Source organism: Scyliorhinus torazame, chromosome 2 (assembly GCF_047496885.1).
Source record: "Scyliorhinus torazame isolate Kashiwa2021f chromosome 2, sScyTor2.1, whole genome shotgun sequence".
In the NCBI taxonomy this organism is placed as follows: Eukaryota; Metazoa; Chordata; class Chondrichthyes; order Carcharhiniformes; family Scyliorhinidae; genus Scyliorhinus; species Scyliorhinus torazame.
In genome coordinates, this window is record NC_092708.1 from 204,683,881 (window position 1) to 204,710,100 (window position 26,220).

At 45.9% G+C, this 26,220-nt stretch overlaps 1 protein-coding gene across 5 annotated transcripts; it reads left to right on the plus strand.

Annotated features, from left to right (window-relative positions):
• Positions 1-25,858, plus strand: zdbf2 (zinc finger, DBF-type containing 2). Of its 5 annotated transcripts, none has more exons than XM_072482944.1 (6): positions 1-53; positions 6,723-6,801; positions 11,306-11,357; positions 13,392-13,497; positions 21,470-21,597; positions 22,720-25,858. In XM_072482944.1, the coding sequence occupies exons 3-6, from the start codon at positions 11,341-11,343 to the stop codon at positions 25,634-25,636; spliced, it is 3,168 nt and encodes a 1,055-aa protein (XP_072339045.1). In that variant the 5' UTR covers positions 1-53; positions 6,723-6,801; positions 11,306-11,340; the 3' UTR covers positions 25,637-25,858. The 5 variants fall into 5 exon arrangements, with proteins under 5 accessions (XP_072339045.1, XP_072339072.1, XP_072339064.1 ...); XM_072482971.1 differs by having other exon boundaries at positions 36-53; positions 6,720-6,801; XM_072482963.1 differs by lacking the exon at positions 1-53 and adding an exon at positions 5,151-6,481 and having other exon boundaries at positions 6,720-6,801.
• The last annotated feature ends 362 nt before the right edge of the window (positions 25,859-26,220 follow it).

Sequence of the window (26,220 nt, forward strand, 5' to 3'; positions counted from 1 at the left end):
GCTGAACTCTGACCGTGAGGGTGGAAGCACATTCAGTGCTCTCGAAAGACACGGTAAGGGGGAGGGGGCAAACGATATAAACCCGGGAAGGGGGGTGAATATGGGAAGTGACTGCTCCATTGGAAGATACATGTGGGAGGGGAGCCCGTGGTCTCGAAACGGTGGCCACGCGATGACTTGTTACTTTAATGTTGCAACTTTAAATGTTGCAACTTGCACCATGCCTTTCAATATTTTCAGAACCCCCGAGGGATCAGTTGGCTAAGAGTCGGTTGTCTGTCTTCCGTGGGGTGGGTTTAAGTGCAGTGTAAACAAGAGCCCACTTTGCTTCGCTGCCGGGTACATCTGCGCAGAAATGAATTGGATTTATTTTGATCTGCTTGACCTACACACTGGAATCTTAATCCCCCTCCCCGACCACCGATCTACTGCTGAGCTGTCAAATGGTCGGGATGAGGAATGAGGGAATAGTATGTTACGAGTGACACTGGTGGTGCCCGAGGGAGTCATGACATATTCATTTTAAATGCCTGTGCTTCTGAAGAGCGTCAAAACGAGCTATTTCCCATGACAAAATAATCAATTATTTGCAAAAGAAGTCTGGCTGAGCTGATGGTACACGCCTCGCAGTCAATTGTAAACTCTTGCTTCCTGTGTTCATAACCTGTAGCTGAATGTACTTGTTCTTCAACGTTTTTCACCTCGAAGTGAGTACTTTAATGTAACGTGCAGACACACCAATGTATCTCACTGAAGATTAACCAATATTCATAGAATCCAGACAGTGCAGCAGGAGGCCATTACGCCCATCGAGCCTGCACGGACCATCCAAAAGAGCACCCTACCTAGGCTCACTCCCCGGTCCAATCCCTGTAACCCCACCTATCTGTTGGACACTAAGGGGCAATTTAGCACAGCCAATCCACCTAACCTGCACATCATTGCACTAGGGAGGAAACCCACACAGACACTGGGAGAACATGCAAACTCCACAGTCACCCGAGGTTGAAATTTAATCCAGGTCCCTGGTGCTGAGAGGCAGTAGTGCTAACCACTGCCACCATGCACCTCAATATTGTGACAGCAGAGGCTAGGCTTGCTTTAAATTCCAGTTTTAAAGTTTCTTGAATTGATCGCATTTACCTATTGTTTGGAAAAGGTGTTTTTTCTGGATGAATTATTGTAAACCGATTTCTCGACTCGAGGGGGTGGGAAGAGAGGATCAACCATGATCACATTGACTGACAGAGCAAGCTCTGATGACCTGCAGCCTCTCCTATTTTCTACCTTTCTGTTCAAAACTTCTCTTCAAACCAAGCATTTCCAGTTTCCTCCTGAATTAACTGGATTGAGGGCTGCAATCAAGGTGTACATCCTTGTATTCAACTGCATCTATTCATTTGTCTCGTAGGTGGCAAGGATCCCGAGGTTTTGCAGTGTCAGTTTGTGATTAGAATTGCATCCTTGCTGCTGTCAAGTCAGCTATCAGATCCATAATGTTGGTTTGAAGTAATTTGATGCAGGTGCTGTGATCTCTTGATCTGTACTTCGTGCTTTAGTAGCGAGTATTCTGGCACGTAAAGGAGGTTTTCACCTCTTTGGCTTCTCCAGTACAGCCAATTGAGTGTCTGTCTCAGAGGATCTTCTTTCATGTGTGCATGGTACTCTTTTTTTTTCTTCTTCTTCATAGGTAATTGTTTAGAGTACCCAATTATATTTTCCAATTAAGCGGCAATTCCATGTGGCCAATCTACCTAACCAGCACATCTTTGGGTTGTGGGTGAATCCCACGCAAAGACTGGGAGAATGTGCAAAATCTTCACGGACAGTGACCCGGGGCTGGGATCGAACCCGGGTCCTTGCTGCCATAGACAGCAGTGCTAATCACTGCGCCACTGTGCTGCCCTTAATAGGTAATTTTAACAAAATAGTAAAGCTCTGAGTTTTGGGGAAATGAATCCCACTTCCTACATTTGAATGGGGGGGGGGGGGGGGTTTGAAAGCAACATTTTGACTTGCATAGTGCCTTTGAAGGTGTCCCAAGGTGCTTTACAGCCAATTTAGGTGTAGTTGTTTTCATATTGGAAACAGTTTGCCTAGAGCAATGTGAGCATGACCAGAGGGACATCGAGCAGGAATAGGCCATTCAGCCCTTCAAACCTGCTCCACATTCAATATGATCATGGCTAACCTGGTTGTGGTCCCACTTTCCTGTCAGTCCACCCATAACCCTTCGCTCCCTTTGGTCTATCAAAAATCTGTCCAACTCGGCCTTCAGTAAATTCAGTGGTCCAGACTCCACTGTTTTCTGGAGGAGAGAGTTCTAAAGGTGAGCGGCTCTCTGAGAATGTCTCCTCTCTCTCGGTCTTAAAACAGAGACCCCTTACTCTTAAACTGTCTCCTAGTTCTTGTTTCCTCAACAGGTGGAAACATCCTCCTGGTATCTACCCTATCAAGAACTTGTGCTTCAATAAGATCACCTCTCATTCTTAATTCCCAATGAGTATAGGTCCAAACTGTTCAACTTTTCTTCATAGGTAATTCCTTCATCCCGTGAATCAGTCGAGTGAACCGTCTCTCAGCTGCGAATTCAATTATATCATTTTTCAAAACCAGGAGACCAAAAAGACCAGGCCACCTATTCTTGGGTGTTTGATAGGGGAAAAGCATTGTCCCTGGGCACCAGGAAGAGTGCTTCTTCTCTTTGAGTAGTTTCATGGATCTTCAATGCCCTTCTGACGATTGGACCTCTGTTTAATGACTCAACCAAAGGAAGACATCTCTGACAGTGCAGCGCTCCCTTGGCCAATGCACTGGAGTGTCAGTCTGGATTTTAACTTCAAGTCTCTGGAATGGGGCCTAAACTTATGACTTGGATCAGTGTGCCACTGCTAAGATCTGATTGCCTTGGGATGCTGAATTAATTATTATTTCAATGGAAGATGCACTGAAAGCAATGTAGTGTGACTTGCATTCAATTACAATACAGCAAGGAAATTGTCATAGAATCCCTACAGTACAGAAGGGGGCCATTCGGCTTATTGAGTCTGCACTTTCCCTTTAAAACAGCACCATATCTAGACTCACTCTCCCACCCTATCCCCATAACCCTACCTAACCTTACGGACAGTAAGGAGCAATTTATCATGGCCAATCCACCTGACTTGCAGATCTTGCATTGTGGGAGGAAACTGGAGCACCTGGAGGAAACCCACGCAGGCATGAGGAGAAAGTGCAAACTTGGGGGAATAGTACACTTTCCAGTTGAAGTATTTTCTGCTGGTGTTAAGTGCTGCTCTGTTTGGATGTAGACAGCTTGGTTTAGATGCACAAGTTTCACTCTACCCAGCCAATGATATAGGCAATTGTTCCAGACACCATGTTTGACCTCAAATTACCATGTGTCATTAACATACATTGTTGTGTGAGACTTCCGGTGACAGCGGGCGGGAGGCAGCCGCACATTGGAGGGCTCCCGCTCGGGAATGGCATTTTCGGGGTCACACCCAGTCCCAGGGGTAACAGAGGCGGAAAAGCAGGGAGAAGGCACAGTGAAGAAAGATGTCGAGAACAAGTAAAATAAAAATAAAAAACAGCCGTGATTAAAATCAGCTGAAAGTCCGTCGGGGAGTGGAAAGGTCACTGCGGGGACGGCAAGAAAATAGAGGCTGGGGCACCAGGGGAGGCCGCATTGCCCACGGCTGAAGAAATGACTACGGTGATGGCCGCGGAACTCGAAAGGCAGTTCACAAAACACATGGAGGCGAAGAGGAAGGAGATGGGGGCAGCATTGACAAGTGCTGGTGGAGGAGGCGATTGCCCTGATGAGGGCGGCGGTATTGAACGCAGTGGCGGAGGTGCGGGAGCAAGGCGAGGTTTGTTACAGCACAGTGATCAACTTACCTCTACGGGGAAGGAGATGCGGAAGGTGATAGAGATCAACGAGGGTCTGCGAGCCAAAATGGACGACTTGGAAAACCGATCCAGGCGACAGAATCTGAGGATTGTGGGTCTTCCCGAAGGAGTGGCAGGCCCGAGGCCAACGGAGTATTTTGCCACGATGTTGGCAAGGCTATTGGGGGAGGGTGATGATCCCTCCCGATATGAACTTGATCGGGCTCATCGGTCGTGGAGGCCTGTACCAAAGGAGAGTGAGCCCCAAGAGTAGTGACTCTGTGTTTTCGTAGGTACAGTGTGAAGGAGAAGGTCCTGTGCTGGGCAAAGCAGAAGCGGGTGGTGCAGTGGACTGGAGCTGGTATACGCATGTATCAGGACTTTACGGAGGAGCTGGCGAGGAGGTGGGCTGCCTTCAGCCGGGTGAAGAAGGCGCTGTACATCAGTAAGGTGCGGTGCGGCATAGTATACCCAGCTAAGTTGAGGGTGACCTACAAATCCAAGGACTTTTATTTCGGGACCGCAGAAGCAGCGGAGGAGTTTGCGAAGGCAGAAGGACTGGCTGAATTGCGAAGTCATGTACTGATGTAGCCTCATGTAACTGTATTTTTTCACTGCGGCGGGTGTATGTGCTAAATGAGCCAACGTTGTATATACTTGGACAAGGGAAGAGAGGAGACTTTCACTTGCAATGATGGTTCTTTGGAGCTTGGGTGTATATGCAGGGTTTGTGTGCTAAAGGGGATATCTTTGTTTTCCTGGGGCCGGGCAAGGGGGAAAGAGATCTGGGCGGGGGCCTCCACGCTGGCCGGTTTAAGCCGGCCAGTGAATGGGAGTGAGGTGGGGGGGGGGAGGGTCTGCGGCCATCGGAGCCTGGCAGAATAGGTCCCGATGAGTTGAGCCGGGGTGGAAAGATGGGGGGTAAGAACGGAGGTTGGGGGGAGGATTTTTGCAAGAGGAAGTGGAGGGGAGGAGCCGGGGAGGGAGGGGCGGGGGGGGGGGGGGGGGGGGCTTGCAATGCATGGGTGTCATCTACGGTACTCTTTTGGGGATTGGATGGCAGTGAATGTTAGGGGGACGGGGGGTGGGGGGAGGGACTCTATAGGTTAATGGTGACCATAGGCGATTCGTAATTCCTTTCTCTTTTATTTCTCCTTTGTCCCACCGTGGGAGGGCTTGTTCTATTTGATGTTTTTTGTCAGGTGGATCGTTGCTTGGGGTGGTGGGAGGATGGGATCGTTGTTGTTGATGAGGAAATTGACTTTGTATTTGTTACCATTTACTGCTTGTGGGTGGGGTGTAAATTCTGGAGAAAATGTGAAAATGCAGAATAAAAATATTTTACAAAAAAAAACGTACACTGTTGTGTGTCAGCCTCTATGAAAGGTTACACTTGAATCCATTAACCCGGTTAGGTTTTTGGACAAAAGGACCTGCTGCAGCCAATTGGCCATCTTGGAATTTAAAAAAAACAATGAAATTTAGCTGCAGTAAATTTTAAAACTAGTTTAGCTTTGTTTACTTCACACTATCATTCTCTGAACCTATTTCTTAGATCAATGGCTGGGCCTCAACTGGAGTACGGTGTTCAATTCTGGGCACTATTTCAGGAGGGATGCCAAGGCCATGGCAAGGTCACATACAGGGTTTATCACAATGGTACTGTAGCTATGCGGAGAGACTCGAGGAATTGGGATTATTCTCCTTCAAACAGTGTGGCTCACAGTCATAGAATTCCTACATTGCTGAAGGCCCTTCAGCCCATTGAGTCTGCACCGATCCACTCCTTGCAATACCTGTAACCTATCCTGCACATCCCTGGACACTTGGGGGCAATTTATCCTGGCAAATCCACCTAACCTGCACAGCTTTGAACTGTGGGAGGAAACCAGAGTACCTGGAGGAAAACCACGCAGATTCTTGGAGATCGTACAAACTCCACACAGTCACCCCAGGCCAGTATTGAGCCCGGGTTCCTGGCGCTGTGGGGCAGCAGCACCAGCCACTGTGCTGCCCATTAACAGGGACATGAAAAATTGTAAAGGATTTTAAAGATGAGCTGTTTACACTGGCAGCAGGGTTGGTAACTAGGAGGTTACACAAATTGACAAAGGAACAAGAGTTATCTGAAATGCATTGTTGGAAAGGGTGAGAGATGGATTTGATTGTAATTTTCAGCAAGGAATTGGATTTATATTGGGGAATGAGAAAAAAATCTTCCAGGCCCATAGGGGAAAAAGCAGGGGAGTTGGACAAATTAGAGCATTCTTTCAATGAGACATGATGGGCTTGGGTGACTAAATTGTGTGGTTCTTGTTTAGGTTGTTCACATTGTGAACGTTCACTTTGTCTATTGTGTGGTTTAGAAGTTTCTGCTCTGAACATTCTCTAGGTCTATTATTGTGTAACGTGGGTTTGGATTGTCCAGGCAGAAAGAACTTTCACAAAATAAGGTAGCTGCAATTTAGGTTGCACTGTAATTTCCATGAATTATGAAATAAGAAAAACTGATTGTATCAGGGCACTGACATGCTATTCCAGCCCTGATCAATGTGCAGAGCGAAGCGCCACTCCCAATTGAACTAAGGTAAGTGTCGCCTTCGCCCATTGTTCCTGTACCCACTGACCCACATTGGCTTCCAGTCTCGCAACAACTCGATTTAGGGGGACAACACATAATCTCATCCTTGTTTTTAAAATCATCAGGTGGGGGGGGGAAAGAGAAATGTGGCCAATTTCTGAGCACTGCTGTCAGGTGAGGGGATGTTGGGCTCTTCTGTGATGGCCTTCCACTATTGAATAACCGGTTGATATTTTTTGCCCAGTAGACTACTTGAAGAATGACAGCTTGGGGTGAGATACCAACAAAGCCAAATCCATGAATTATTTGCGTTCCAGAGAGAATAGGTAAGATGACAAAATTGAAGAGGGGTTGAAGGAGGCCCACCTAATCGATACTAAGCAAGTGGATGATGGGATGGAGGAAACCAAATTTAATAATTTGGCTGCTCTCTCAAATTTCTGGCATTTTACTGACAAAATACTGTTCCCATCAATCATCCTTTGCATTCTATATTTTGCTTGTATCAGTCATTTTACAGTGGGTTTATAAAATTGCAGAATTATTCTGCATGGACACCAAAGAGATGTGTTGTAAGGATATGCTATCTACTATTTTAATTAAGGTATTCAGCCATTCCTAATTTGAGTTGACAAGGCCGTTGCTGCTGACTCAGCACATTGGGTTTTGGTTACTGCTTGTCCTGTGTCAGCTGTGGCTCTGTCAATAGCACTCTTGTCTACCATTCAGAAGGTCGTGAGTTCAACCCCTGCTCTGGATACTGAATCCAGGCCATCGCTTACAGGGCAGTGATGAGTAGCAAGGTCAGAAGTGTCATCTTTTGGCTGATGCATTAAACTGAGTATCCTGTCAAATTGGCTGCCCTGTTTCCTAAGTTACAGCAGTGACTGCGCTTCAATAGACGAAGCACTTTGGGATGGCCTGAGGTTGTGAAAGGAGGTGCAGAAATGCTTTTACTTTCACACTACAGCACAGTGCCCTGCTCTCTGAAAGTGCTTTTACGAACCACATGGCTAAGTGGAGTATTTTGTAATTACTGAGGGAAGCCACTAAGTGAGCTCCACCAGGGAGCTCATTTAGGTACCTTGTGTAAACAGCTGCTGATGTGCAACACTACCTTGTGTGTGACAATAGCATTTTTTTCTCCCCAACTTCTAAAAGCTCTGATTCCCTGCAGTGCCCTTCCTAATATTACATGTACCTATTTTCAAGGTATCAAATATCAAGCATTCAATAGCAAGAATGGGTGGGGTTTTCATTTTTTGTGAAGTTTATTTAACCAAAGCACTTAATTAATTCCCCCGAGATAGAAAGCATCATAGCAGCAAAAATGCTTGTGTTCAGTATGCCGGAATGTACTGTGATTGTTATTAATTGGATACACAAAAGGATGACAACATGAATTCTGATCCTGGACTTAGTGTTGCATGTATTAAAGGCCAACTTTATTCTTTGCCCAAGGATGTAACAGTTTCAATAAACGCTGTCCTTCAAGCAAGTAGGCTAATTCCTTAGAGTGCTAGCGGTCCGGCTGTTTTAATATCGGCGCTCTGCTGTATGTCATCAGACCCAAAGCACCCGGAAGCTTTCTGCAGCAGGAGGCTCCTGCTTATAAACATGCATTGGGTTCTTGTTTTAACACTCTTTACAGTACTGAGAAGTCCGATTAATCATTGCTTTTTAAAATATTTCCAAAGTAATGGTTTTATTAACATTGTAGAGACTCAACTCTTTTTAATCAGTACAACAATTTGACTCGGAATGGCCATTCTTCTGCTTCAGGCAACACTGGTTAATCCACTGGGTATCCTGTATCACGTTCTTCTGACCTATGGGCTTGCTCCAGTCAATTTTGTGCACTTGTTGATCCGAGCTTAATAAAAAGGCTGGTTTTTAATAAGGCAAACACATTTTCCAGTAACTTTTGTATTCTCTCTGCCTCCCTCCCAGTGGTGGTAGCGCACCTGATGTTTATAATAGCTCCTCACAGACTTTCAAGGCCTTATCTTTAATCTCTTAAACAGCCCAGTGAAGAAGATTTTCTTTGAAAGTTGCCAAACCAGCAATCTCCTTTTTGAACAAACTCGGTTTTATCCAAACTCGGCTCTATTCAGCAAGGAATGAATCCAGAGTTTTGAGGTATATTCAAATTCCCTTAAAACTGATGCTGGAAAGTCATAAAAATGCTTTGCTGATATGCTCACAAGGACATTCTATTGCTGCTGATATTTACATCAAGCTCTTTGTATCCTCAATGCTTTCATTCCGACAGCATAATCTGGTAGCTCTGTTGTGTGATATGATGGTAGATCTCATGAACTTCAGTGTGTAGAGCTGTGTGCGTGTACAACTAAACAAGTATTTTCAAAAGTTTAGCTTAATTATATATTTTCTTTCAGTGATTGATCAGTTGCAGAGTTTAAAAATTTTTTTTTTTTTAAATTGAGTACCCAATTCATTTTTTCCAATTAAGGGGCAATTTAGTGTGGCCAATTCACCTACCCTGCACATCTTTTTGGGTTGTAGGGGTGAGATCCACGCAAACATGGGGAGAATGTGCAAACTCCACACAGACAGTGACCCAAGGCCGGGTCTGAACCTGGGACCTTGGTGCCGTGAGGCTGCAGTGCTAACCACTGTGCCACCGTGCTACCCTTCAATTTCAGAGTTGATGAGCAAGGTTGGAACAGGACGTAAGTTGCCACGGCCCAGCAGATCTTTGCTCTTCTGAGGTTAAGCCTTGCTTGCTTTCCCTGATATCCGTGAACTAGAACCTTGGTTTACAGGGCACCATTTCAAATGTCTGTAGATGATACAAAGCTTGGAAGCATTGTGAACCTAGAGGGGGATATTGTGATGCTCCAAAGGGACATAGACAAATGTGAAGTGATTAATTTTGGTAGGACAAACCTGACGAGACTACTTAAAATAAAAGGCTACAACTGTGTATAGGGGATATAAGAGCAGAGCGAACTAGATGTATAAGTCATTGAAGGTGGTAAGACTGGTTGAGAAGAGCAATTCAGAAAGCATATAGTATCCTAGGTGTTATTAATAGGGGGGATTGAGAACAAAAGCAGATAACTTGTACAAGACAATGTGTGTCAGTCGGTCGGTCGGTCGGATATTTTGATTTAGTGGTAACATTCCACAGAAGGTATACCACAGGAACAAGCTATTCAACACAACTGGCTCACACTGGTGTTCATATTCCACATGAGTCTCCTCTCTTACTTCCTCTTACCCTGTCTGCATATCGTCCTATTCCTTTCTTCATCATGTAGTTGTTAGCTTCTACTTAAATGCATCCATGCTATTCGCCTGAGCTGTGTTAAGTAATGGGTTAAGAGACATTCCAATTAGTTGTCTCATTTATGTTAGTATCCAATAATTGACACTGATATGTAAAAGGCTTCAGGTGGCCTTTGGGTCAGGTGATGTGAAGATAAGAGTTTTGTGCAGTCTGTTAAAGTGAAATAAAGGAGTTTGTGAAAAGGAGAAGAACCATTAACTCTTTATACAACAGTAGCTATATGTCTAACAAGTTGTTCCATGTACTAGCAAGCTTGGCCTTCTCGTCTCTCTGGGTAAATTAGTTTCTCCTGATCTGGCTATTCTGTACTGTGGTCCCTTGTTTTGGACTTCCTCGCAAGTGGAAACATCAACTCTCCCAGTTATTATCAGTTAGTAATGAAGGCGATGGCCTTAATCAGAAATCATAGAATCTACAGTGCAGAAGGAGGCCATTCGGCCCATCGAATCTGCACCGACCCTTGGAAAGAGCACCCTACTTAGGCTCACGCCTCCACCATATCCCATAACCCAGTAATCCCACCTAACCTTTTTATACACTTGAGGGGCAATTTAGCATGGCCAATTCACCTAACCTGCACATCTTTGGATTGTGGGAGGAAACAGGAGGACACGGAGGAAACTCACGCAGACACTGGGAGAACATGCAAACTCCACACAAGTGACCCAAGCCAGGAATCGAACCCGAGACCCTGGAGCTGTGAAGCAACAGTGCTAACCATTGTGCTACAATGCAGCCAGATTAAAAAAAATAATGCCCTGTGTATAAACCAAAGGGAAGTCCACACCACCTGGCAACACGGACTTCCCTCAGGCTTACGCAGCACCGGCTGGTGCATGGTGTGGGATTCAGGAGGGTGGTAAGTTGGAAGAGTTGTTAAACTGGGAGTGAGCAGAAGTTTGCATTGAGTTCATGTATGCTTATGAGAAATTGGATTTAAAAACATTAAGAACTTGCAGTTATATCGTGCCTTTCATGAACTCCAGACATCCCAAAGTTCTTTACAACCTTTTGAAGTGTAATTATTGTTGTAATAAAGGAAACCTAGATAATTGGTGCATGGCAAGGTGTACAAGCAGCAAGACTATTGATACATGTGCGAAAGACAGTTATCCACTTCAGATAGATAGAAGCCTGAAGAGCAGAAGCCTGCTTCTTGAGTGCCCTGGACACTATTCCCTCAACCAACATCGCGTTTTAAAAAAATCTGTTAATGGTCTCATTGCTTATTATGAGAGCATGATTAGCTGCTGTTTCTCTTGCATTACAACAATGACTGCTTCAACAAGTACTTTGTTATCTGTACTGTGGGACATTGAGGTTATGAAGGCTGATTATTTAATAGAAGTGTTTTGTTGAGTTGGCAGTACAGGTACAAACCCATGCTCCAACTGTTCGCAGAAATTTCTGGGACCACTGTACATGGGAGAATATGTAAGGCAGCACCTGAATTTGTATCTAAAATATTACAAGGCTAGGAATTGAGTAATAATTAATTTTCCTTTGATCTGTGACAGGTGCGCAAAGGGGAGTGAGTGAGGGCGCCACAGAGATGAATGACAGTGCCAGGTAAGTTGGAGAGCTCTATAACAAGTGAGAAATAAAAAGGGATTAGGATCTATTGCGAAAAGCAGCGTGTTGCATAGACATCAGGCAGAGTTGGAAGTGCAATACCACAACGTCCGACTAGATGGTTAAGGAGGGAAATTAGAAATGGTGTCCAGGATAAGTTTTAACTGCCCTCAGGGAATGACTGGCTAATTATTTTTGGAAAGAAGTGTATTCACATTGTGCAAAATATCAACGGGCTTCTCAAAAGAGGTTAGACGGAGTGTAAATTTTAATATGTGGGTTCTGGTGTTTGAAGGGACTGGATGATGTTGGACCCTTTTAATCCAGCCTGGACCCTTCTGCGTGCTTGGGTCCTGTAGTAAATGGCACTGAGCAGTCCTAAACCAGCTCTTAGAAGATGCCCTCAGAGCACAATAGTCCTCCTCTCTTCCCCAACCCCCCGTGATTTAGAATTCTGGGATGTTGGAAAAGAAAACAGAAGCACATTCCCTCTGCTGAAGGGGAGCATCTCCGGCTGCTGTGGGACTCAGCCTGTGGCGGAGTCCTAGAATATTTATGGTAACGGGGCAGGGGAAAAGCAACTACAAAGTTTTTCAGGAGTTGTGAAGAAGAGAGTGTAGAGATCTTTTTGCAGAAGGAGATTGCGATCTCCCTTCGATTGTGTGCTCTTCACTGTGCATGTTGTTTTCACCAACGTGAGGGTAATCTCGAGCACTTGTAGCACTTGGGATACTTGGTTGCGGCATCAGGTCAGCTGCAGTATGGTTAGCTCCAGGAAGGTCCCAGTTCCAAATATTGGTGCTCGATGAGGTAGCTGATCTTAGCATACACCCTTCATTGCCAGTTCCTGATTGTGGAAACTCCCTCCCTCCCATGGCTAGAAAGTGAGGACAGGAAGGGACTCTGCTCGTGTCCCACACTACTGGCGCTCAATGTTTCGGCTCCGACATGAACAGACTATTGAAAGAGGGCATCTGACATCAAATGGAGGCAGTGCCCAGCACAGTTGGTGCATTCAGCAGGGAAGGGCAGAAAACTGCAGTGACTTGAGTGACAATACTATAACAATAGAGAGTAAAGTGTGGAAGTGATGACAACTTGTGTGTTATATGAAGCAGGAGGTAAATGCCCATTGCATCCAGTCACTGAGCTTAACTAGGCACTTAGTGTCTTGGTGATTCAGTGTGATAGAACTGTTCTGAAGACTGGAAACCTGCTTTCTCATGTTCCAATTTATTCCATCTCAGCATCACTTGCAAGGCTGGGATTTATTACTCATCACCTGAGGAAATGAGGCAACTGAATGACTTGTTTAGGCTATTTCAGAGGCAATTTAAGCTTCAGTCATGGTGTGGGACTGACTAGACCAGATAATAATGGCAGCCTTCCTTCCCTAAGGACATCAGTGGACTGATTGGGTTCTCATGGCAATCCAATAGCTTCATGGTCACTTTTACATTTAGCAGATTTTAATTTTAAACCGAGCAGAAATTCTGAAATGGCTCCATTCTCTCGATCACTAGTCCGCGAGTAGCATAACCGCTCCATCACTGTACCTGCATAATTACTACTGAGCAGAGGTGTGACCTTGCTGGCAGTTTCCAGCTTTGTGTACTTGGCTACATTCCTTTGATTAGTGGTTCTGCTCAAAACCCTGCCCAGCTTGGCACAAGTCAGCTTGACATGTAGTTTTTGTAGAATCCCCACATTGCAGAAGGTGGCCATTCAGCCCATCGGGCCTGCATCAACCCTCCGAAAGAGCTCTCTATGTAGGCACTCCCCAGCCCTATCGCCGTAATCCGGCGCATTGATCATGATCAATCCATCCAACCTGCACATCTTTGGAATGTGGGAGGAAACCGGATTACCTGGAGGAAACCCTCGTAGACATGGGGCGAACATGCAAACTCCACACAGAGTCACCCAAGGCCGGAATTGAACCTGGGTCCCTGGCGCAGTGAGGCAGCAGCGCTAACCACTGCCGCCGATGTGTATTTAATGCCATTAGTATTTTGCTTTTGACCTTTGCAGTGGTGACGGACCGTACCCGGAACAGCCTATACCAGAGACACTCACGAGGCAGAGCAGGAGGGGCTATTGTGGTTGCTGTAAGGAGTTGTACACTTGTCTGGATCAGGTGAGGACTGCCGGTGGGTGTGGCAATAGCTTTGTGTTCGAGATCAAGTTTCTCTCTGTTATTATGTGGAAAAATTAAATTTAATCCAGCACAATACAGGCCCCTTTCATTGTAGCCTGGATCGCTGCTTGCATACCCGCTTCGGAGTTGGAGGTTCGCAGATTCAAGCCAGTGCTAATATAAGCTGACCGTCCAATACAGCACTGAGGGAGTGCCACATTATCAGATATGCCATTAAGATGATGCCCCAGTTTGGAGTTGTCAGTTGAAGATTCACTTTCCTCCTTCCCTCCAGGCTCAGTTCCTAGTCTGATTGATAAACTGCAGTGAGGAACTGAGTGCATCACCTCTACGTAGATCAAGGAAGGTTGAACATGGTGGTTCTGCTTGGTTAGTATCTCATGTCAAACCAACAAATTGTTGCCAAATGTCTATCACCTGTTAGAGGAAATTGTTACGACATCCAGGGCTAGTGCACGGTCGATTCCAGTCCTGCTTGACCCGGAGTCACAGCTTAAGTGAATGAACTGATAGTTCTTAGAAATAAACCCCAAAGTCTTTGGCCCTTGGCTGTCCAATAATTCCAGTCACCAGGTTTGTAAGTTTAAACACAGTTACTGCTACTTTATAACAAAAACTACAATGAACATGCAGCAAATATAACTGGTTAACTATTACTAATTCCTAATTTCCCGCTTTTAACTTGCCCCCCCCCCCCCCCCCCCCCCCGCCCTACATACACACACACGCACACACACACACACACACAAGACCGACAAACAGAGGGGGGAAAAAAAATCGGTTTTAAAAAAGCATAAGCAAAAAGGGAGAGAATCGTTTAAAATGGGTGTCTTCAGCAGTCTGCTCTTCTTCAAACCTAACTTTCAGTTCAAGGTTTTTACTCTCCTTGCTGGAGAGTCCTGATTTTTGCCTGCAGCCTGTAATGGTTTTTCTGTAGATTTATTCATTGAAGTTCTCTGCAGCTTCAAGAATTCAGCACTCTTAGCCATTTTGGAGAGGGAGAAAAAAAGCAGACACTTGCGTTCCTGTGTCCAGGAGTCAAACTGAAACTTCTTGGAGTTCTGAAAACCATTCCACTGTGGCAATTATCATCTGCTACCAGGCACAGTATGTCCTTTTGGGCCAATTCATTGGCCTCCAGCCAGTCAATAATAAGACCGTAAGACATAAGAGGCAGAATTAGGCCATTTTGCCCACCGAGTCTGCTCCGTCATTCAATCATGGCTAATATGTTTCTCATCTTCATTCTCCTGCCTTCTCCCCATAACCCCTGATCCCCTTAACTTATTTAACAACTCCCTACATGGCACCTTGTCAAAGGCCTTCTGAAAATCTAAATATCCTCAAAGAATTCTAACAGATTTGTCAGATGTGACCTCCTCGTGACGAAGCCGTGCTGACTCAGTCCGATTTTATCATGCACTTCCAGGTACTCCGCAATCTCATCTTTAATAATGGACTCTAAAATCTTACCAATGACCGAAGTCAGGCTAACCGGCCTATAATTTCCTGTCTTGTGCGTCCCTCCCTTCTTCAACAGGGGTGTTACATTAGCGACTTTCCAGTCCTCTGGGGCCCTTCCGACCTAGAGTGATTCCTGGAAAATCACCACCAACGCCTCCACAATCTCCTCAGCTATCTTTTTTAGAACCCTGGGGTGTAGTCCATCCAATCCAGGTGATTTATCCACCTTCAGACCTTTCAGTTTCCCCAGAACCTTCTCCTTAGTGATGGCCGCTACACTCACCTCTGTGCCCTGATTCTCCTTGCGTTCTGGTATCCCGCTGGTGTCTTCCACTGTACTTCCAGGGATACCAAAAGACAATATCAGACTAAGCTAGCGTCACAGGCTAGCGTTAGACTCCCGTCGATTGTGGCAAGGCTTAAACAACATAAGGCCTACAAAGTGAAGCCGAGCAGAATCTCCGGCAGCAGCATGCACCTCCCCGTGGAACTCAATGCATTCTATGCTCGGTTTGAGCAGGAAACCATCAAACCGCTGTCGACTGACCCAGCAGCCCTGGACACACCCATACCCACCATCACAGCTTCCAAAGTCAGATCAGTCATCTTGAAAGTGAACCCTCGGAAGGTGACGGATCAGGCCAGGGGTCCCTGGTCATGCAATCCGATCCTGTGCGGACCAGCTAGCAGATGTATTTGCGGACATCTTCAACCTCTCCCTACACCGTTCCGAGGTCCTCACCTGTTTCAAGAAGACCACCATCATACTGATGCCAAAGAAGAACCAGACATCGTGCCTCAGTGCCTATCATCCGGTGGCCTTGACATCGATCATAATGAAGTACTTCGAGAGGTTGGTCATGAGGCACATCAACTCCATACTCCCAGAATGTCTAGATCCATTGCAATTTGCATACCGCCACAACTGGTCCACAGCAGACGCCATCTCCCTAGCCGTACATAGCCCTGGAGCATCTCGACAACAAGGACTCCTACATCAGACTCCTATTTATTGACTACATAAATAAAAGCAAATTACTGCGGATGCTGGAATCTGAAACCAAAGAGAAAATGCTGGACAATCTCAGGTCTGGCAGCATCTGTAGGGAGAGAAAATAGCTAACGTTTCAAGTCCAGATGACCCTTTGCCAAAGTCTTACCTCGTATTTGTCCGGATTAAGCTTCATTTGTCATTTCTCTGCCCAAACCTCCAACCTATCTATGTCCTGCTGTATCCTCTGACAATCCTCAAACTATCTGCAGGACTCTGGTCCCAGCATGATTCGGATGAAGACTGTCCCATTGGAACAGGTCCCTTCTTCCCCAGTACTGGTGCCAATGTCAGATGAATTCAAACCTATTTCTCCCACACCAATCTTTGAGCCAACCAAACTGAGTCCGAGCCCTTCTCTCTCTGATACCAACAAGTCTGAAGCTCCTGTGTCCCCTGAATGTCTGAACTCTTCATTCTCTCTGCTGCTTGACTTAAAGATATATGTTCATTAATCACCCAGGGGTCAAAAATGATAACGGCAAAATAAAAGAAATGGGAAATAAGGGAATAAACAGGAAGGAGCCTTGCATACCTCCCTCCCTAAAGAATGAAACATCAGGACACATGTAGTTCATAGGTACGCAAGACTTAAATCACAAACACATATCCATTCAATCCATCCCCATCATGCAAGTTCCCTCCCAGCCTTTACATTGGTTTGGTTATTCATGAAGGCTCACTGTCTGAACATTGCCCCTCACCCGAGGTGTGGTGATCCTTAGGTTAAACCACCACCAGTCAGCTCTCCCTCAAAGGGGAAAGCAGCCTATGGTCACCAGAGACTAGGTGACTTTACCTTACATTGGTAATTAATAAGCCCTTAAACATAGGACAATGCATTCGCAATCACCTTATCCTTTCCAAGAATGTGTACAATTTTAACATTGAACTGTTGTAAAAGTAAACTCCAATGGGATAATCTTGTGTTCCGGGTTTTTAAACTAAACTTCTCTATAACCACAACTGGATTATGGTCTGTATAAACCAAGCTTTGTTCACTGTCAAATCCGACATATTGAAGTGCTGAAGGGCTATTAGCATGGCTTCCTTTTCAATGGTGGAATATTTTCTTTGGCATGGACTTAGTTTTTTTGAAAAATATCCCACTGGCCTCTCTCTTCCTGCATCACCGTCTTGTAGCACTGTCCCTACCAGTCACTGGCATTTCTGGTCACTTTTAATAGTCTGGAAAGTCCAGGGCGGTCAGCACCAGTTTGCTTATTAAGATAGCCTTCAATCTCTCAAACTCTACTTGGTGTTCAGTGGACCACAGCACCTTCATTTGCTTCCGCAACATGTCCAACATGCACTGTATTTCAGTCTCTAACTGAGCCAGCCTCCATGGTTTCAGTCAAGATGGATGTGGCTTGATTGTTTCTTTTCGCAATCCTTCTTATGAACTCCTACCAGTCCCATGGGCTTTCCTTGTGACTTCCATCATGCTGAACGAACGTGCCCCACCTTGTTACAATGGTAACACCTAGGCTTCCAAGTCTCACCTTCACTCTCCGTACCTTCTCTCTTGGTCTGAGGAGGAGATCTTGGGAGCATTCCCAGCTATCCATTCTTTACCTTGGCTACCTGCCTTCCTTCAACATTTCCTGGCCTTTTCAAAATTATGGGGGTGACAGAACAAAGGTTTAAATTTATGGATCAGCTCCAAATCATCAGCCATAATTGCTGCCTGCCGAGCAATCTACACCCTATAGTTTTCAACATGGGTTCTTATTATAGAAGGTAGGGAATTCTTAAATTTCTCTAAGAGAATGACCTTTCCCAAAGTCTCATAAGTAGTTTCCCAATTCTTGTACCCATCTATCAAAAATGTTCTGCTTAACCCTTTAGAATTCATCATACATCGGCCCCGGTTGTCTCCTTAAATTCCAAAACTATTGCCTGTATACTTCAGGAACCTATTCATATTGACCCAGAATAGCCTCTGTTATCTCGTCATAATTCTTAGGCACCCGCTCTGACAGGGAAGCAAGAACTTCCTGTGCTGCTTCCCCCCCACCCCCCCATCCAATTTACTCTGCGGGGTAATGTCCACCTTTCTCTTGGCCACTCCATTTGGGTTGCTGGCTCCTCAAAAGCACCCCAAAAAGTTTCGATCACATTCTCTTCGAATTTTGGGAAGCCTGTAGAACATATTGTCGCTGGGTTCAGTTTTGACATTAAGCTCTCCTCTAATTTCTGGCTATTCCCAGCTAATTTCCAGTGCCTTAAGCTGGAACTCCCTCTCTTTTGCTTTTTCCTCTCTCTCACTTTTGCTTTTTCCTCTCTCTCTTTTGCTTTTTCTTTTCTCTCTCTTTTGCTTTTTCCCCCCTCTCTCTCTCTCTTTCTTTGCTTTCTCTCCCCCTCTCTCTTTCTCTCTCTCTTACTTCCCCCCCTCTCTGTCTTTCTTTTGCATTTCCTCTCTCTTTCTTTTGCTTTCCCCCCCCTCTCTCTCTTTCTCTCTTACTTTCCCCCCTCTCCCTTTTTGCTTTTTCCCCTCTCTTTTGCTTGCCCCCTCCCTCTCTCTCTCTTTTGCTTTTCCCCCCTCTCTTTTACATCCCCCCTCTCTTTTACATCCCCCCTCTCTTTTACATCCCCCCTCTCTTTTACATCCCCCCTCTCTTTTACATCCCCCCTCTCTTTTACATCCCCCCTCTCTTTTACATCCCCCCTCTCTTTTACATCCCCCCTCTCTTTTACATCCCCCCTCTCTTTTGCTTTCCCCCTTTATCTCTTTTGCTTTTTTCCCTCTGTCTTTTGATTTTCCTCTCTCTCTCTCCCTCCTTTGCTTTTTATTCTCTCTTTCTCTCTTTTGCTTTTTCCTCTCACCCTTTCTCCCTCCTTTGCTTTTTCCACTCTCTTGTTTTTTCCTCTTTTGCTTCTCTCCTCTCTCTTGCTATTTATCCTCTCTTTTGCTTTTTCCTCTCTCTTCCTATATTTTGCTTTTTCCTCTATCTCACTCTCTTTTGCTTTTTCCCCTTCTTGTATTTTTCCTCCTCTCCCTCTTTTGCTTTTTCCTCTCTCTTTTGCTTTTTCCTCTCTTGCTTCCCCCTCTCTCTAGCTTTTTCCTCTCTCTTTTGCTTTCCCCCCTCTCTCTCTTGTTTTTCCCCCTCTCTTGCTTTTTCCTCTCTCTCCCTCCTTTGCTTTTTCCTCTCTCTTTCTCTCTTTTGCATTTTCCTGTCTCCCCCCTCTTTTGCTTTTCCTCTCGCCCTCTCCCTCTTTTGCTTTTTCCTCTCTCCCACTTCCCTTTTGCTTTTTCATCTATCCCACTCTCTTTTGCTTATTCCTCTCTTTTGCTTTTTTCCCCTCTCTCCCTCTTGCTTTTTTCCTCTCTCTCCCTCTTTTGCTTTTTTCTCCTCTCACTTTTGCTTTTTCCCCTCTCTCACTTTTGTTTTTTCCCTTCTCTCACATTTGCTTTTCCCCCTCTCTCGTTTGCTTTTTCCTGTCCCCCCCCTCTTTTGTCTTTTCCCCTCTCCCTCTCTGTTGCTTTTTCATCTCTCCCACTTCCCCTTTGCTTTATCATCTCTCTCCCTCTTTAGCTTTTTTCATCTCTCCCTCTTTTGATTTTTTTTCCTCCCTCCTATTTTGCTTTTTCCTCTCGCCCTCTTTTGCTTTTTCCTCTCCCCCTCTCTCTTGCTTTTTTCTCTCTCGCTTTTGCTTTTTTCTCTTTTTCCTTTTCACCTCTCCCTCTCATCTTTTCCCCTCTCCCTCTCACTCTTGCCTTTTACCCTCTCCCTCTCTCACTCTTGCTTTTTTCCCTCTCTCTCTCTTGCTTTTTTCCCTCTCTCTCTTGCTCTTGCTTTTTCATCTCTCCCTCTCTCTTGCTTTTTCCTCTCGCTCTCTCTCGCTCTCTCTCTCTCTCTCTCTCTTGCTTTTTCCTCTCTCTCTCTCTCTCTCTCTCTCTTGCTTTTTCCTCTCTAATTCCAACCTCCTCATTTCCATCTCCCTTATTTTTTCTTTGGGTCTCATCTCCATTTCTTTCTTCTGTATCTCCATTTCATTTTATATTTTTAATTCCCTTTCATGCTCAAACTGTGATTGAATTCTCTCCAGCTCAATTTCCCCACCAGAAAATGTACTTGATGCTACACCACTCTGTGGGTTCTCCTATGTACCCAGTATCTCTTGAATACTGAGTTACCTCTATTTTAAAGTCCCCTGCCAATTCAACGAGCTTATCTTTTCGAACCTCTTTTTAAGTAAACCAGAGATGAGCCATCCACCTGAAGAAAATTCTTAGCAACTTCCAGATTCATCCTGTTAAATTACTACAAACCCAGTGTCTTTTTAAAATTGAGACTGTAACCCAAACATTGCTGTCTACTGTTCCAGAAATCCCAGATCCAAGCCCCCAAATTAGGTTACCACACCCTGTGCTAGTGCACGGTCGGTTCCAGCCCCACATGACCCGGAGTTACAATACAAATTAAATAACTGATAATTCTTGGGGATAAAGCTGAAGTCTTTGGTCCTTGGTTGCCCAACAAATACAGTCATCAGGTTTGTAAGTTTAAAAATAATTACTGTTTTTTAAAATTTAGACCCAATTCATTTTTTCCAGTTAAGGGGCAATTTAGCGTGGCCAATCCATCCACCCTGCACATCTTTGTGTGTTGTGGGATGAAACCCACGCAAACACGGGGAAAATGTGCAAACTCCACACGGACAGTGACCCAGAGCCGGGATCGAACCTGGGGACCCCCCCCCCCCCTCCCAGCCAATCAATCAAAGCGAGTCCGAGCCCATCTCTCTCTCTGATGTTGACAAGTTTGAAGCTCCTCTCCTGTAATTCTGAATCCCTCATTCTGCTGCTGGACTTAAAGATACATGATATTGGAAAACTAAAAGAAAGGGGAAATAAGGAGATAAACAGTAAGGACCCTTACAAAATGTAAATCCAAGCAGATTTTAAGTTTAAACTGATCATGGGTCCTATTGAGTTGCGCTTTTTGGAATTTTGTGGTTTTATTTGTTTTCCAGCATTTACGGTAATTTGTTTTTATTTTGTGTAGCCCCTCCCACTGGATCTGTTGGTTATGCCAACTTGCGCAGCAAGATCCCAGGCTCAACTCCTAACCTATGCTGACCCCTGCCGTAGTAATGGAGGCGAGCGGGGAAGTTAACATGGCATCTCTGCGAAGCCGAATGTGGCAGGCTTCCCAGCATTAATTGCTGTGCACCGGAGCCCATGAGAGGGAAATGGGATTGAGATCTGTTATGGGTGGTGACCTGCCTGCTGACCTTCTGTCTAATGGCACAGGCACTTAGATGAGCGAACTGCAGGTATGCTTGGAGCTGTGCCCCAGCAAAAGTCAACCATCTTCAGGAGCGGAAAGAGGAAATTGTAAAGAGAGGTGTATAGGCAAATGAATTATGAAATCATGCAATGCTGGTTAAATAGCGCTTGGTATGATTGCCCCGCCTTTGTTTTTGGTTCAGCATCTCCAGACCATTCGGCATCGGCAATTTGCCAGTGAGACCAGGAATCCGGGATCGGCTAAAAGCCTCATGGAGCGCTTCCTGCAGGATGTCATAGAGTACCACCCGTCCCGATATAAAGACAACAGGTAAAAGAAAGGGGCAGTCTTGGACATGAGTCTGAATCCTGTAACACTCCACCAGTTAGCAACGGAGTGCTCTAACAGCTTTTAGCGCATGCCGATTGCCTCATTTTCTCAATGTGACCGAGAAGACAATTAATGAGATATTAAGGTAGAGATGATTGGCATTTCTCCTTGATGCCTATGCACCAGGGATATTTTGATGGTTAGGAAAGAAAGTGTCCTGGTGAAATCTTCCCATCTTTTTTTGAGACTTCCAAGGATCTTTAGAAAAGTAGAGCGGCTCAGAATGTTGAAATTTATCCAAGATCCAATTAAATCAAGGTAGAATGTTAGAGTCATAGTCATGAAGACCCCCTTTGGCCCATCATGCCTGTGGCCATTAAACACCTATCTATTCTAACCCCAATTTCCAGCACTTGGTCCATAGTCTTGTATGCTGTGGTGTTTCAAGTGCTCATCGAAATGCTTCTTAAATGTTGTGAGGCTTCCTGCCTCTATTGCCCTTCCAGGTAGTGAGTTTCAGATTTTCACCACCATCTGGGTGAAAGGTTATTTCCTCAAATTCCCTTTAAATCCCCTGCCTCTTACAGTAAATCTCTGCCCCTGGTTATTGACCCCTCTACTCAGGGGGAAAGCTCCTTCCCGTCATTCACAATGCACCACTGCCGTTGGCCCGGCTGTAATTTGTTGCGCTCTTCCGAACCTTATCTATGTCCCTCATGATGTTGAAGGACTTCCTTGAAATTAGTTTATTGACGTGCTGTATAAAATGTCTTTTTTTTTTTTTGCTGCTTGAGTGGATACAGGGAAGATCCAATGCCACCCCAGGGAGTTCCAAGAGTTTCTGCCCAACAGGATTGGGGGAGGCACTGAAGGAGTTCTCCTTGAGGAAATACAAATGAAGGGAAAGTGTGTTCTGCTGCCAGTTGATACCCCCTGCCAGAACTAGGATGCTCAGTAAAATGTGCATCTTGCATTGGTAGCTTGGCACTTGCCGTACCCATTTGCTCCCTCCATGACATCAGTATGCACCAATAAACTCTTAGATTTAGTTCTTCTGGAGAGATTGTTTTTCTTTCTCTCACCCTAACGGCCATGTATTAACATTTATTTTGTCCTCTCCAGGTCAACATACATGGATCTGCCATCCATTAGTGCCCCACTTCTGCCCAAGAAGGAGCTTGCAGACATACATTCTTACCAAGATGACAAGGATACTGTTGGGACCAGAGAGGAGTTACCTAGCACGGATAACGAGTCTATCCGATCAGCACACTTGCTAGTTGGGAGGAACATCAGTTACAACCGGGCCAAAGGCAGCGGTACATCTCCAATGTTCATTGGGGCTCCACCAAGTCACAGAGACAGCATAATTAAAGAACCAGCATTTGGCGAGCAGTTGATGGACATCAGCTCCCCTACCCACAAAGACTTGTGCAGGACTGCTTTCTTGGGTGTGAGTGAGGGGGTCCTCTCATGCAATAAAATGGATAAGCATGGACATCGCATTGCTTTGGGCCTATATAAACCTGCACCAAGGAAAGGAATAAAAGACCATGATAAGTCCATGGCTGTCAGCCCACCCAGATGTGAGCAGCATGAACATTGGAGTACCACATTTGCTCAAATGAACTTTCCAAATGTCTCCTCAGGGCCAGCTTTTAGGTTTTCTAAATTGCACAACATTAATTCTCAGGGCACGATAGTAGGATCTCCTCTTCCTCAACTCAGGGACTACACCAGGCCCAGTAGCCCACGATGTACTGGTGGGCCAAGCCAAGCTGAGGAGTGCAAGCCACAGACCAGGAACACTGTCACTTGCCTCAGTACTCTCAAAGAAACCAAAATAGTGGACCGTATAGAGGATTTGGTCTCCGAGACCATTGAGACAGTCATTCAGAAATACTGTAACAGACAGACACCACAATCACGAGACAGTGACAGTGAGAATTCAGCAGCGGAAGTGAAAGGAATGCCTACATATTGTCAGCTTGAAAAGAAAAGGAAATCCGTAGAGACGGACCTGAAGAGCAGTGTTCCAGGGATAAAAAGGCCCCCTGAAGGAGACCACCATCCTTGTACCTCTTCAAACAGTAATGAAATGAATTGCAACAAACAGGCAATTAAAGATACAGCGTCTTGCTTCAAGAAGATGCTGTCTTTAACTCTCTCCAATGATCGGAAATCTGGAGGGCACCGTCAGGGCACCGGTGAAGATGGGAGTTCTGGCGGCAGCATTTGTTCTCTTGGCAGCCAACTGGGGCACCTGCGGTCCACCAGCAGCTCCGAATGGGATGCCTCTGTCAAAGTCGAGAAGGACTGTTCACGGCTAGCAAGTAAGGACTTGGACCTGCTTACGGACACACAAATAACCCTCGAAGATCGTGGCTATAATACTCAGCTGAGCTCGGTCCTCCATTTCCAGCCAGATGTGTGTGACAAAATGGAAGAAGAAAATCGCATCCCTTCAGAGAACGGTGTGAAAGTGGAAAATGTTGAAGAAAAACCACAGCAGCCCCTTGAAGTTGAGCAAAAGCTTCGGTCACTACATGTGCCCGCTTCTTTTGCTGGCAAGACCTGGTCAGAGATTATGGCTGAGGATGATCTGAAAGTGGAGGCACTGGTGAAGGAGTTCAAGGAAGGGCGATACTTATGTTATTTTGATAGCGAGTCTCTGGCCAATCACGGCAAGAAACTAAGGAAGAAACATAGATCTGGCGTGAAAGACGTGTCAAAAGTGACTGCCAAGGCGTCGGTTGCCACTAGCTTGGGTGTCACTGTTCCTGAAACGTTGCCACACCTTCAAGAGGGGAACGATGAGGCTGAGCCTTCTCCAGCGCCCTGCAAACCGGAAGTGGACAAGAAGCCAGCTCTGAGGCATTGTCGCTTGGCATCCAGATGCCAGGTGGTCAAAGTCAGTCATGGCACCCAAACTAGCGAAGTCAGCTACCCAGTGGTCAAAACAAAATCCAGAAGGTTGCAACAGGGGCCGGAGAACGTTTGGACTGGGCCAGAGCAAGAAGAGAGGGCGGACATGAAAACCAGGCTGTGCTCCTTGAGGTTGCCCAGAGCCTACAGCAAGATCATGAGCCCAGTTCAGCCCAGGACTGTCATTTACGTCCTGTCCTCGCCTGACTTCACGTCAGCGGCACAAGCTGCATCTCGGGATGGAAAGAGGAACTCCAAGGCTTCGGAAGACAGTGTCAGCCCAACCAAATACAAGTACAAGAAGTCCCCTGTGAGGTATTATGACCCTGCCACAAACAGGATTGTGAAGACCCCACCTAGCACCTTCAGCAGCGAGCGTCTGAGGAGATCATCCCACCATGTGCGGCAGCTGTTCCGGAGTCTCAGCCCAGATATCAATATGGGGCAGCTTACAGATGAGCGGAAGTGCAGCACCACCAAATCGCGAATGAAGGCTGACATGTTGAAGGCCGGGGTGAAATCCGGCAGTGGTGGCACCGTCCAGCACCCCGGCAATGCCACCACCTCAATGCCGTGGCCTGCTGGTGGCCTCAAAACGAAGGATTGGGTCCTGGGCGAAAGCCCGAGCAGCGATTGCCCATCTAAAAGCACTGGCACTGCCTCCAGCTCCCGGCAGCCGTCGCTGTCCAGGTCGCTGATGGGCTCCGATGGGCCTCCGCCACCGCGTCGTTTCTCTGATCAGAAGAGTGTCATCCTGTCGCCGCTGAGGAAGGACACACCCGAATCTCCATTTGGCAAGCTCAACGTGTACGTCGGTCCGCGGAGCCGGCGGGCACCTGACAAGGAGAATCCCCGGGCAGGGTCCGGTGAGGAGGTGCTCTCTAGCCTGAGGGGCGTGTCGTCTCCATCTGATTCGGGGGGTCTGGCAACCGCTGTGGGCCCTCCTCCACCACGCAAGCCCCGCCTGCGATCCAGTTTCCGGGCGGTTCCCGACAAGGACGGTTCCTCGGTTGCAAAGGTGCTGCGGAGGGAAGCGGAACACGGCAATGCGGCCGCCAGGGAGAAGGTGACTCTACGGCACAGCCCCCGGCAGGGTACCCGCAAGAGGAAGTGATGTCCATCTCAGTGGACTGGAGAGACAATGTCACTCTGCCCTGACCTATTCCCGCCTGCACCTCATTTCTAAGTTGTGTTTTTTCTATTTGTATGAAGTACTTCAGGGAATTTGTGGTTAAAACATATTGCAGCCTGTATTTTTATAAAGAGCCCAGGTGTTTTTATTGAAAGTGTCTCGAGTTAAAATGTTAACAAGTGTTTCAGTGCTCCAAACCTAAAATGATGCATTGTTTTTACTTTCATTTACAGTAAAGGTAGAGCACAGAAACCTGCCATTTAGACCATCTGGTCAATGCAAGTATTTATGCAAGTATTTATGCTACATGTGAGCTAACTTCTCCATCTACCCCATCAGCATATTCTTCAATTCCTTTTCTTTACTTTTCCAGATTCCCCTTAAATGCCTCTACTTTTCACTTTTCGCCTCTCTGATCGCAAGTTTCATATTCTAACCACTCTCTGCTAAAGAAGTTCCTCCAAAATTCTTTGCTGTTTGCTTGTGACTACCTTATATTTATGTCCTCTTGCTTTGGAGGAACATCTCTGCATCTCTTTGCATCTATCCCATCAAGCTTCCTAATC

What these genes read in the sequence shown, in the direction of transcription:
- zdbf2 (XM_072482944.1), top strand. An exon ending in TGTACACTTGTCTGGATCAG is followed by an intron (nt 13,498 to 21,469) that starts GTGAGGACTGCC and finishes TTTTTGGTTCAG; the next exon opens with CATCTCCAGACCATTCGGCA. An exon ending in TCCCGATATAAAGACAACAG is followed by an intron (nt 21,598 to 22,719) that starts GTAAAAGAAAGG and finishes TGTCCTCTCCAG; the next exon opens with GTCAACATACATGGATCTGC.